Source organism: Mastomys coucha, unplaced genomic scaffold (assembly GCF_008632895.1).
Source record: "Mastomys coucha isolate ucsf_1 unplaced genomic scaffold, UCSF_Mcou_1 pScaffold22, whole genome shotgun sequence".
NCBI lineage: Eukaryota > Metazoa > Chordata > Mammalia > Rodentia > Muridae > Mastomys > Mastomys coucha.
In genome coordinates, this window is record NW_022196905.1 from 164,536,892 (window position 1) to 164,547,995 (window position 11,104).

At 49.0% G+C, this 11,104-nt stretch overlaps 1 protein-coding gene across 1 annotated transcript in view; it reads left to right on the forward strand.

Moving 5' to 3' along the window:
• Positions 1-712, forward strand: part of Nkx6-3 (NK6 homeobox 3) — a 4,774-nt gene extending 4,062 nt beyond the window's left edge. The window contains exon 3 of the mRNA XM_031342712.1: positions 181-712. Coding sequence (XP_031198572.1) covers positions 181-414 — 234 coding nt within the window. The 3' untranslated portion in view covers positions 415-712. The remainder of the gene's footprint in view (positions 1-180) is intronic.
• The last annotated feature ends 10,392 nt before the right edge of the window (positions 713-11,104 follow it).

Consider the following 11,104-nt stretch of genomic DNA (forward strand, 5'->3'; position numbering starts at 1 on the left):
GGTAGTTATAGCACAGGTAGTTATGGCACGCTTTTATCTAACTTTATTATATTTCTCCCTGCGGGTAATGCAAGTGTCAGGCAGCTGCACGATGCAGTGGTGCATGGTCGGTACTTGACTCTAGGGTAGCGAGGCGGCCGTAGCGGAGCCCACCCCGGCAGCCCGGTTGCTCTTTTGCAGGTGTGGTTCCAGAACCGCCGGACCAAGTGGAGGAAGAAGAGCGCCCTGGAGCCCTCGTCCTCCACGCCCCGGGCCCCGGGCGGTGCGAGCGGAGACCGCGCGGCCTCGGAGAACGAGGACGATGAGTACAACAAACCGCTGGACCCAGACTCGGACGACGAGAAGATCCGCCTGCTGCTGCGCAAGCACCGGGCCGCCTTCTCCGTGCTCAGCCTGGGCGCGCACAGCGTGTGACCCCGGGCCAGCCGCGCGGAGCAGCCTTCCCCTCCCCTCTCCCTGCAGCCCGCAGAGGGCAGGGACCAGAGAAGAGGAGTTCCGGGGGGAGGGGAAGGAAAAGAGGAAGGAAGTAGAAAGAGGTTGAGGAGGAAGCGAGAGGGAAGGAAGGGAAGGAAGGAGGAGAGGGATGGTGAGGGCCCCGAGGGAGGAGATGGTGCGCCTCTCTGCCATTCCTCCCTCTGGGCCCCTTGCCCAGTCAGCCCTGCTCTGGAGTGAGCAGGCTTCCTTGCAGCAGGGAACCTGGCTGTGGAGCTCTCCAGATGCGCTGCTTTCCCCTCCTAAGGGAGACACAAAGGTACTGCGCCCCGTCGCAGGCTGGGAGTGCAAAGCAAAAGATGGAGTCTGGGGTCCAGGTGTGCTTCCTAATGATGCCACTGCTGGGGGCCACGAGAGAATCCGCCTCTGCAAGGGGGCGGGTCCTGAAAACAGGAACTCTTCTAAGCCTGAGTTTCAGGACCCTGTGGCCCCCAACTGCACTTTACTGTCAACGCAGATCCCGCTGTATCAAGGGAGACCCTGGGAAGGGGAAGAAGGGAAGCCAGGCAGAGGGAAAACAGATGAGAAACCCTAAGGTTTTGTTGTCTCTGGGAAGTACGCACCAAGGTATCCCTGGGCACCCATCAGAGTTTGGGAGAATCTCAGCAGGACGGAGAGAAAGGGCTCTGAACGCCACACTCCTCCAATAGGGACAACAGACCGGGCGAACCCCAGGCAGGACAAGGGGCTGGGAGTGCTGCTGGGCGCCCAGGCTTTTAAAACAAAACTAGAATAAAGATGAAAATCCCAGAAACCTCCCCGTGGCTCCTGCGCTTCTCTAAAGGGGCTAGTGGCGGTGTTCTCTTGTGTCGTGAAATTATCGGTTGGGCTGGAAAAATGGCTCCGCGGCTAAGGTCGCTTGCAGCTCCTCTGGAAGACCGGAGCTGGGTTCGCAGTTACAGGCTGCTCACAACCACCTTTAACTCCAGCTGTAGATGATCCGACGCCCTCTTCTGGCCTCCTCAGGTATTGCATGCTTGCTCACAGACACACATGCACTGAATAATAAAAATAAGTCCTTTGTAAAATAAATAAATCAGTTTTAAAAAAGAAGCAGAAACCATCATCCATAGACCAAATAGTTATCTTCAGTTACGTCATTTTCCTCCACATCCCAGGTGTTTCAGGGTTAAGGGGAAGGGAACGCTCCTGTTGCTCACCACTGCCACAATTTCTTCTCTGACAGACACCTCAGGGTCTAATGGATGAGCACAGATTTTGGCCACAGCTCTCAAGTGTGTCATTCCTATTAGAAAGACCCAGATCCTGTGCCCAGTGATGGGTTTTCAATTAGGAGTCCAAGCACACCTGTTCTTCTGAGCACAAGACTTATTAGGAGAGTTATTAACACCATAGAAAGACAGCACAGTGAGAGCCTTGAGTAGACATCAGATCCATGAGGCTAAATACAAGTCCTTAGACTTCAGGAAATGGAGGGCTCATGTTAATGGTTCTCAACCTGTGAGTCTCAACTCTTTCGGGGGACATGTCAAACAACCCTTTCACAGGGGTCACCTAAGACTATCAGAAAACAGATATTTGAGTTACAATTCACAGCCAGGCAGTGGTGGCACATGCCTTTAATCCCAGCACTTGGGAGGCAGAGGTAGGGTGATTTCTGAGTTCGAAGCCAACCTGGTCTACAGAGTGAGTTCCAGCACAGCCAGGGCTACACAGAGAAACCCTGTCTCGAAAAACAAAACAAACAAAAAGATATTTGAGTTACAATTCACAACAGTAGCAAAGTTACAGTTATGAAGTAGCAATGGGGGGCTGGAGAGATGGCTCAGTGGTTAAGAGCACTGACTGCTCTTCCAGAGATCCTAAGTTCAATTCCTAGCAACCACATGGTGGCTCACAACCATCTGTAATGAGACCTGATGCCCTCTTCTGGTGTGTGTCTGAAGACAGCTACAGTGTACTCATATGCATAAAATAAATAAATCTTTAAAACAATGAAGTAGCAATGAAAATGATTTTGTGGTTGGGGGAGTCGCCACAACATGAGGAACTGTATTTAAGGGAAAGGTTAGCTTGTGCTTGCCCAGGAATCAGAGACAGCCTGCCTGCGAGCACAAACTATAGGATACTTATCATGTGGCACGGGACACTGGCTCTAACCTTCCTAATGTTTCCTAAGCTGTTCATCATACCAAATATACTACCTGTAGCCCTTGACAGCTGATGGTGTTTATAATTGTCCTTGGGAGGATACGGAGGATATAGACACACAGTCAGCTGTGTCGGGGGCCAGCCACATCTTTTGCTGCAGTTGGGTGGGCAAAGAAGGCAAAATGGCTGAATAGTCTTAGCTCCGGCCTCGTACTCAGGTGAGATCAGGTGAGGCTAGGAAGCTGCCAGTGTCTTGCCAGGTTCAGAATGGTCATACCCGGACAGCAATGATCAAAACCAGGGGCAGATGCTGAGCTTCCATTTCTGGAACCTGACTCCATGCTCAGGCCATCCTCAGGGTTGATCCTGGAATTCTGTAACCCTCCAAAATGACGCGGGACAGGGAGGCCAGTGGACGGAGCCATGCCACTCTCTTCACCCTTGGGTGAGCTGTGTAATATCTGGGATTCAGTTTACTCATCGGTCGAGGCAATAATAGTTATGTGTGCACACTTTGTAGGGCTGAATAAGATTAAAACAATGAGCATGGCATAAAGAAACAGGCCTTTAATCCCAGCACTCAAGAGGAAGATGCAGGCGAGGTCAAAGCCAGCCTGGTTTACTTAACAGTTCTAGGCAAGCTAGGCCTCTATCAAAAAGAGGGGCAACTGAGACTCCACATCTGGAAGATGGTGAGACCACGTCAAAGGAAAAAGAAAGAAAAGGAAAGAAAAATGAGTGTAGCTGACAGATTCCAACAGGAAATACCATTCTCAAGCATTGAGAACCTTGCTTCCAACCGTCTCCTGCAACATTGCTGAGTAGGCACTCGACTCCCACAGTACTAAGGAGTGAAGCCTTTGGGGGTAGTCTGCCCAGGAAAACTCCACCCCTCGCGCTCTTAAAAGGAGTTCAACTCTTTTGGGTCCTTCTGTCTCTTCGAAGTGAGGACACAGTTTGAGCTACCATCTTAGAAGCAGAAATGAGTCACTGAACCTGGTGGTACCTAGTTCTTAGACTTCTAGTCTCCAAATACTGGGATCACTCAGGGGGCACTGGGTGGAATCACTCAGGCTTGGGCACTGGGGTATAGCAGAGTGGGTGTGTGGAAGACACAAGTCAGAGTGTGGCTCCCCCACTTTGGCAAGTGGTAGCCGGAGCACTGAGACCAAGTCAGTTCATTTCTCTTTAAGGGTGGTGCCCTGGCTATAGCTTGAGGCTGGAAGACCAATTCTGTGAGATGGATGGGATCCAGTGAACTGTGCTCTGAGTCCAGAAGGGCACGGGCACTTAATACCACACACCCTACCCTTCCTCTCTGGTTCATACCACTTAAGGCTGGAACACATGGACTGACAGTCATAGCTACTGGCTGGCTCCTTTAGTGCCCAACCCCACTGGCTAGCTGCTGCCTGGGGATCATGAAAGGCTCTGGGGGAGGGGGGGTCAGATTCATGTCACCAAAAACTTTCTTAGAACTCTGGACTACAGCATCAACCGCAGCTTGCAGGAGCACCTTCTCGGACACAGTGCTTTTAGGGAACACGGGTGCCAGTAGGAGACCCTCCCCTTACCATTTCCTCCTTGCAGCATTTAGAGTCCACGGAGTTACATCGTCTGGCTACCGGGGCCTTCTGCTCCTGTTGCTCCAGGCTTCACGAGGCATCAGCAGGGTGCAACAGGGGTTCTTGCTTGCTCCCTGAAATGCTGTGGTGGTCTAGGGTGAAGACTCCAGCACCACCAGCAAAGGATGCTTGCGTGGGCTCGGTGTCCTTCAGCCAGTCACCTTCCAGCTGCTGCAGAGGGCTGGCGTTGCTATCCTCCAGACAAAGGTGCTGAGGCAGAAACGTGGGCCGCCATACTCCGGGCACGTGAGCTCATGTTTATCCTGCTCTCTGAGTGGCATGCATGCTCATATCCCACTGTGTTGCTGGTGAACTCCTGGGGCATTTGTTAGATGTTTGTGATGTGCCCTTCACTTCCTTTATCTCATCCCAAGATCAGAAATCCTCAGGGGTGGGTGTTCCTTCACACCTCCTTTATAACTTACTGGTAGTGAGTGAGAAACCAGAAAAGCTTTGCAGTTTGTTGAGCAACCTCCTGCTCAATCCTTGCTGACTCTGGAGCTCCCACTTTTAACCACAACAAAAACACAATAATGAAAAATGTAGGGGAAAAAAAAAGAAAATTTAGATTAAAAAAAAATTCAGAATGACATGATAGCAGACAGCTGTTATCCCAGCTTGTGAGAGGCTGAGGCAGGAGAATATGTGCTTGGGACCAGCCTACATTTTGAGTACCATTCCATCTCTGTTTGAGGTGCTTGCCTTTCCCAGATGAAAAATTCAGAGGCTGCCGGGTGGTGGTCCACACCTTTAATCCTAGCACTTGGGAGGCAGAGGCAGGCGGATTTCTGAGTTCGAGGCCAGCCTGGTCTACAGAGTGAGTTTCAGGACAGCTCGGGCTACACAGAGAAACCCTGTCTCAGAAAAAAAAAAAAGAAAGAAAGAAAGAAAGAAAGAAATTCAGAGGCAGCTTTTCTGTGGAGAGTAATTGTGTACAAAGTAAAGAAGAAACCAATTGTGTGACTACCTTTGTGTAATAAAATGTTATCTAAAGTTTAAAAAAGAAAAAAGAAAGGAACAGGCCAAGCTATAGGGTGAACTCTTGCATAAAACAAAACAAATTATAAATTTAAAAAAAAACAGTTGATGAAAAATCAGGGCTGGGACACAGTTCAGTGCTGGAGGACATGCTTAGCATTCTGCCCTGGGTTCTATCCTCAGCACCAAAACCAAGTAAATAAAGCAAGATTGACACAATAAATAACAACACTGTGGGTTGGAGGAAGGACCATGTGAACATATATACATGCATGTGCATGTATGTGTACATGTATGTGTGCATGTGTGTACATGTATGTATGTGTGCATGTGTGTACACGTGTGTATATGTGTACATGTGTGTGTACATGTGCTTCTATGTATGTGTATATATGTGTGTATATCAGTGGATGTGTGTGTATGTTTGGTGTGCATGTGTTTGTATATTGTATGTGTATGTACATGTGTGCATCATGTACATGTGTGTATACATGTATGTGCATGTGTGTATTTGTGTATGTTTGTGTGTTTGTGTGCATGAGTGTGTGTCTGTATGTGCCTGTCTGCAATTGGAACTGCTGACATCATCTAGGAACAACCTCCCCAGTCTCAGAGATGCTCTGAATCTCAAAGAAGACAAGCTATGAGGACGGAAGGGAATTCCAGATCTCTGAACCCTGAGGCATGTTAAAGTGAAGGACCCAGCAGATGCTGGAATCAGAGGCATAAAGTACTGACTAAGCTCACAGTTGGTCCTTGCAAAACCAAGGCTCATTAGAAGTGTTCAGTAAGATAATGTCAAGGAAAAGCACTCCCTGCCCATGGATGATCATGCCCATCAGGAAGATGCTCTTGCTGGGTCAGTGCGCACACTATGCTAAACATATTCACCACACTGCACAGTAGAGCTAGAAACAGAAACTGCCCGATCCACGTGTGAGAGTCAATGTCCTGTTTTCCTCACCTGCCTCTGTGGTCACCACTTGGCTTGCTGCTTCTGAGCCTGGTGGCCCTAAACATCTCATATAAGTGAAATTGTGCAGAACTGTTCTTCTGTTCTCTGGTTATATGCATAGCATGTCCTCCAGTCCCAGCCATATTGTCCAAATGGAGGCTATCCTTTTTCATTTAAATAGTTTTATCCCATTGACTTATTTGTATAGGGTTGGGGGCGGTCCACAAAGGTCATGGAGAACTTTCAGGAGTTAACTCTTTCCCTCTACCCTTTAGGTCCTGGGGAGCCAAGCTGGGTCTTCAGGCTTAGCAAGTGCTTTCACCTGCAGAGCTGAGTCTGTCTCTCTGGCTCAGGTTCTCCCTCCCATGGGTGAGCAGAGTTCCCTCCTCGGCACATCCCCTGACGTTATGGGTTCTGCCGCTGATGCTGCCACACCTCGGCTATCGTGAGCGATGGGCATAGAAACCAAGCGTCTCTTCTGAAGATTGATTTCAGGCTTTTTGAGTAAAGATCCAGGTTAGCTGGATCTAGTTCTGTTCTGTTCTGGTGTGGAGAACTCCTATAACGAGTTGCATAAGGGTTACACCGATTTGCTTCCCCCTACAGTGTACAAGACTCCTGCTTAGTCACATCCACACCAAACAGTTTGAAGATGACTTTCATGGTCTTAATTTACATTCTCTGGGACTGGGGATGGGGCTCCGTGGATGGATGCTTGACTAGCATGCACAAGGCTCTGGGCTCGATCTAGCGCTGAAGGGAAACACTGGTCTTAATTTTCAGTTTCCTAATGGTTAAGCACTTTTCATATATTTATTGGTCACTATTGTCTTTTGAGAAATCTCCGTTTAAGTTCACTAAGGTTTCAGGTTTTGTTTTGTTTTGGTTTGGTTTTGTTGTTGTTGTTGTTGTTGTTGTTGTTGTTGTTGTTGTTGTTGTTTTCATTGCTGTTGTTATTTTGGTTTGCTTTCGGTTTTGGTTTTTTGAGACAGGGTTTCTCTATGTAGCTCTGGCTGACCTGAATAGACCAGACTGGCTTTGACCTCAGAGATCTGCCTGCCCCTGCCTCCAAGTGCTGACATTAAAGGTGTGTGCCACCACCGCCCGTCCAAGTCTCCTAGACCTCAGAGATCTGCCTGCCCCTGCCTCCAAGTGCTGACATTAAAGGTGTGTGCCACCACCGCCCGTCTAAGTCTCCTAAACTAAAACTGAGTTGTGAGCTGAGTCTCTTATTCAGTCTGGATGTCACCCCTCTTTGAATGAATAGCTTGAACATATTTTCCCATAGTGACGGAGAGAAGGAAAGTAGCAGGCTTTGGCATTCATTATGATTAAGAGGCTTACTGAGGAAATATTAGTTTACATGGGAATAAGAAAAGAGAATGAGAAGCCATTCCAAACTCAAAGCTAACACTACTCTACTGACTTCTGCTCTGTGAACCGACTTGCCCTCCCTCTTCTCCAAAGAGTGTAACATTTGCTCTTCTCCCTTGAGAAGCAAGACAGCCAATATCAGCTTAGGAACCGAGTCCTGTTTGCTAAAGGCAAAATTGTCTTAACTAGAAACCTGCACATTTCAGGTTCTGTAAAATGTACTCGGCTCCAGGAGAAAAAAAAATCCCCTTTGGGCTAGAGAAGATTTTTAAAAAGAAGAAAAAGCCACCCTGAGATAGCCACAAGACTAAGGCCATGCCTGTTCCCATGGGGACCATGATGGACCTCGGGTGTTTTCTCAGTGCTGAGGGGGAAGGCTGGCCTCCCTTGGTATGTTTGGGACAGTATTCAGTTCCGTTATTCAGTGTGCCTGTTTTCATCTCTCTATATGTTTTAATTACTACAGCAGTGGAGTACAGCTTCAACTGAGGGAATGTCTGAGGCCCCAGACTTAGTTCATTTTTTGCTGTGCTTACCTTTGCTATTTTGGTGGCTGCTGTTGCTTTTCTTCTTCTTCTCTTCCTCCTCCTTCTCCTCCTCCTCTTTTTCTTCCTCTTCTTCCTCCTTTTCCTCCTCCTCTTTCTTCTTTTTCTTCTTCTTTTAATGGTTCCACATAAATTTCAGGATTTTTTTTTAACTCATGTGGGAAGGAACATTGGAATTATATCCCTGTGCCTTGTTACATGTGATTCTCAGGCTGCCTGCACATTGGCAGGCTTGTTGGTTGGTTCTGTGTTTGAGACATGGTCTCACTGTGTAGCCCCGACTGGTCCAGAATTCACCATGGAGACACAATAGCCTGGACCTGGTGTCAGTTCTTGTGTCTCTTCATCTTTGGTGTGGTGGTTACAGGCGCGTATGACCACAGTGGGCTATGAATCAGGGTTTGATACGAACTTGCAGGTGAGACAAAGGATGTGGCAGCTCTGTAGAGGCATGTCCGGGTCCCCTCAAGAGGGTGATGCCAGAGCTGACAGTGTGTTCTCCAGATGCAAGACAGCACTGAGTCCACCCTCAACCGTACAGAGGCTTTAAAACCCAAGGCTGTGAGGGACAGAAGGCACCAGGTCAGAGGTCACCGGTGATCGTGCTTTGTCGCATAGTGCAGTGTCCATTGTTTCGCCTGGCTTTGTGCCTTCTATGGACTCCTTGGACCGAGCAGGGACACCCCAGCCAGATTTCTTCAGTTGGCTTCCTCAGATTGCCAAGGGTTCCTAGGACTCCTTGGGTTCGGGTGATAACACACTGGAATGAGCCAGCTAGTCAGTGCCCCATGACACACAGAATGGACAGAGGGGACAACAGTGACTTGTAAAGCCCAGCTTGACTGAAACATAATGTTTGTCTATCCCTACACCCTTGGGGTTGCTCTCAAAAGGCTTGAATTGAATTCTGTTGCTGTAGCCAGGCTACAGGAATACCAAAAGGCAGAGAAAGTCATCAAGGAGGGTGATGTCCCTCCTGAGAAGGGGCAGAGACAGGCACCAACCTTCCATTGGGACGTGAAGGGAGGGTCTCAGTCCAGAAAACCTGGCTCCTAGACTTCAACGTTCTCCTTTCTTTTAAAGAAAATTATTCTAAGTGTATGGGCATTTTGCCTGCATGTGAATCTGTGTATCACATGTGTTCATGGTGCCAAGGAGGCCAGAAGAGGGGGCTCGGATCACCTGGAACTGGAGATGCACATGAGTCGCCATGTGGTCACTGGGAATCAAATCCAGGTCCTGTAAGAGCTGTCTGTCGGTGCTTTAAAAGGTTGAACCCTCTCTCCGGCCCCCTTTTCTCGAAACCTGGCTCCTAGGCTTCAACGTTCTCCTTTCTTTTAAAGAAAATTATTCTAAGTGTATGGGCATTTTGCCTGCATGTGAATCTGTGTATCACATGTGTTCATGGTGCCAAGGAGGCCAGAAGAGGGGGCTCGGATCACCTGGAACTGGAGATGCACATGAGTCACCATGTGGTCACTGAGAATCAAATCCAGGTCCTGGAAGAGCTGTCTGTCAGTGCTTTAAAAGGTTGAACCCTCTCTCCGGACCCCTTTTCTCGTACTTGAGACATCATTTTCTCAGAATCAGCTAGGTATCTAAAGGTGCATTCTTGAAAAGGGCTTTTTGGTCCCTGCTGAGGAGGGAAAGGAAGACGCTTAGGGACCTCCACAGTAGCAGTGGCAGCTCTGAAGCATCTGGAAACGCCACACTCCCTTGTCCTGCAGCTTCCTGTCAGTATGGTTTTGCAATAGTGATCTGTTGCAATTCATGATCAACCTACAAAGAGGAAAGATGTGTTCGGCTTACGGCTTTGGAGGTCTGGGCCTAGGGTTACTTGGCGTCTCTGTTTGGGTCACTGTTGCTGAGATGAAACACCATGACCAAAAGCAATTTGAGGAGGAAAGGGTTTGTTTGGCTTATGTATCCTGAGTCCACTGAGGGAAACCAAGGCAGGAACTCAAACTGGGCAGGAACCTGAAGGCAGAGAGCTCAGAGGCCACGGATGAGTGTGGCTCGCTACCTTGCTCCTCGTGGCTTACTCAGCCCGCTTTCTTATAGAAGCCAGGGCCGCTTCTGGAAGAGGATGGGATGGAAACTACCCGAGGGGGTCATTTTTCTCTGAAATCCTCCTCAACAGATTTCAAATGGCTCCCGGGGCTGAGTTGCTCTTTCCAGGCCCATGGACCCTTGTACCTGGGGCGGGCGGGAGGCATGGCTACATGCAGGTTCATTGTTCTGCAGAGCAAGGAACTGTGGGAGGTGTTCCCAGGGAAAGGCCATGATCTGTGTGTGGCAGCTGGCAAAGGAGTACCAGAGCGAGGAAGAGTGTGTGGAGCCTGAGAGTCCTGGCCAGTAGGTGATGTCACAGGGTAGTACAGAGAGAGCAATGGCTGTTGTGTGGCTTTGATAAACAGGCCACAGCTTAGTATGAAGAGGAGCTGTGATCTGGGTGTGCACCCTCCGCAGTCCATTCGTTAACAGTTTTATTCCCATTTGGGAAGTGGTAGAAAATTTAAGAGTGGGGTCTACTGGGAGTTCTAGGTCATTTGGGGTATGCTCTCCCTGGGTATCTTGGGATGCGGCGCTTTTCTCTCTCTTGGCTCTACCCAATCATGTGGCTTTTACCATGGCACCCCGCCTCAGCCCAGACTCAAAGCAATGGCACCAGGCAGCTTCCATTCCTTAACCAGCAATTCCTTTTCCAGCCTCTGGCCTGGGAGGGAACCACAGCACTGGCCATAGAAAACCTGTTCCTACTGCATGGCCCTCTGCAGCCTTGGTCTCCTCGGTTGGCCAAGACAATAAGTGTACAGAGTCCTTCCGGGGCCTCTCCCAGCAGGAAACAAGCACCATTAATCTTGCTAAGGCGAGGGTGATACATTCACCTGTCCAAGCCAGGGAGTTAGTGTGTGTCAACAGGAAGCCAGTGTTTACTTCCAGCTCTGACAGCTTCTTCCCCTCACTACAGAAGTCCATGGTAAACTGGGCCTAAAGCCAATCTGGTCAGAAAAAAATAAAAA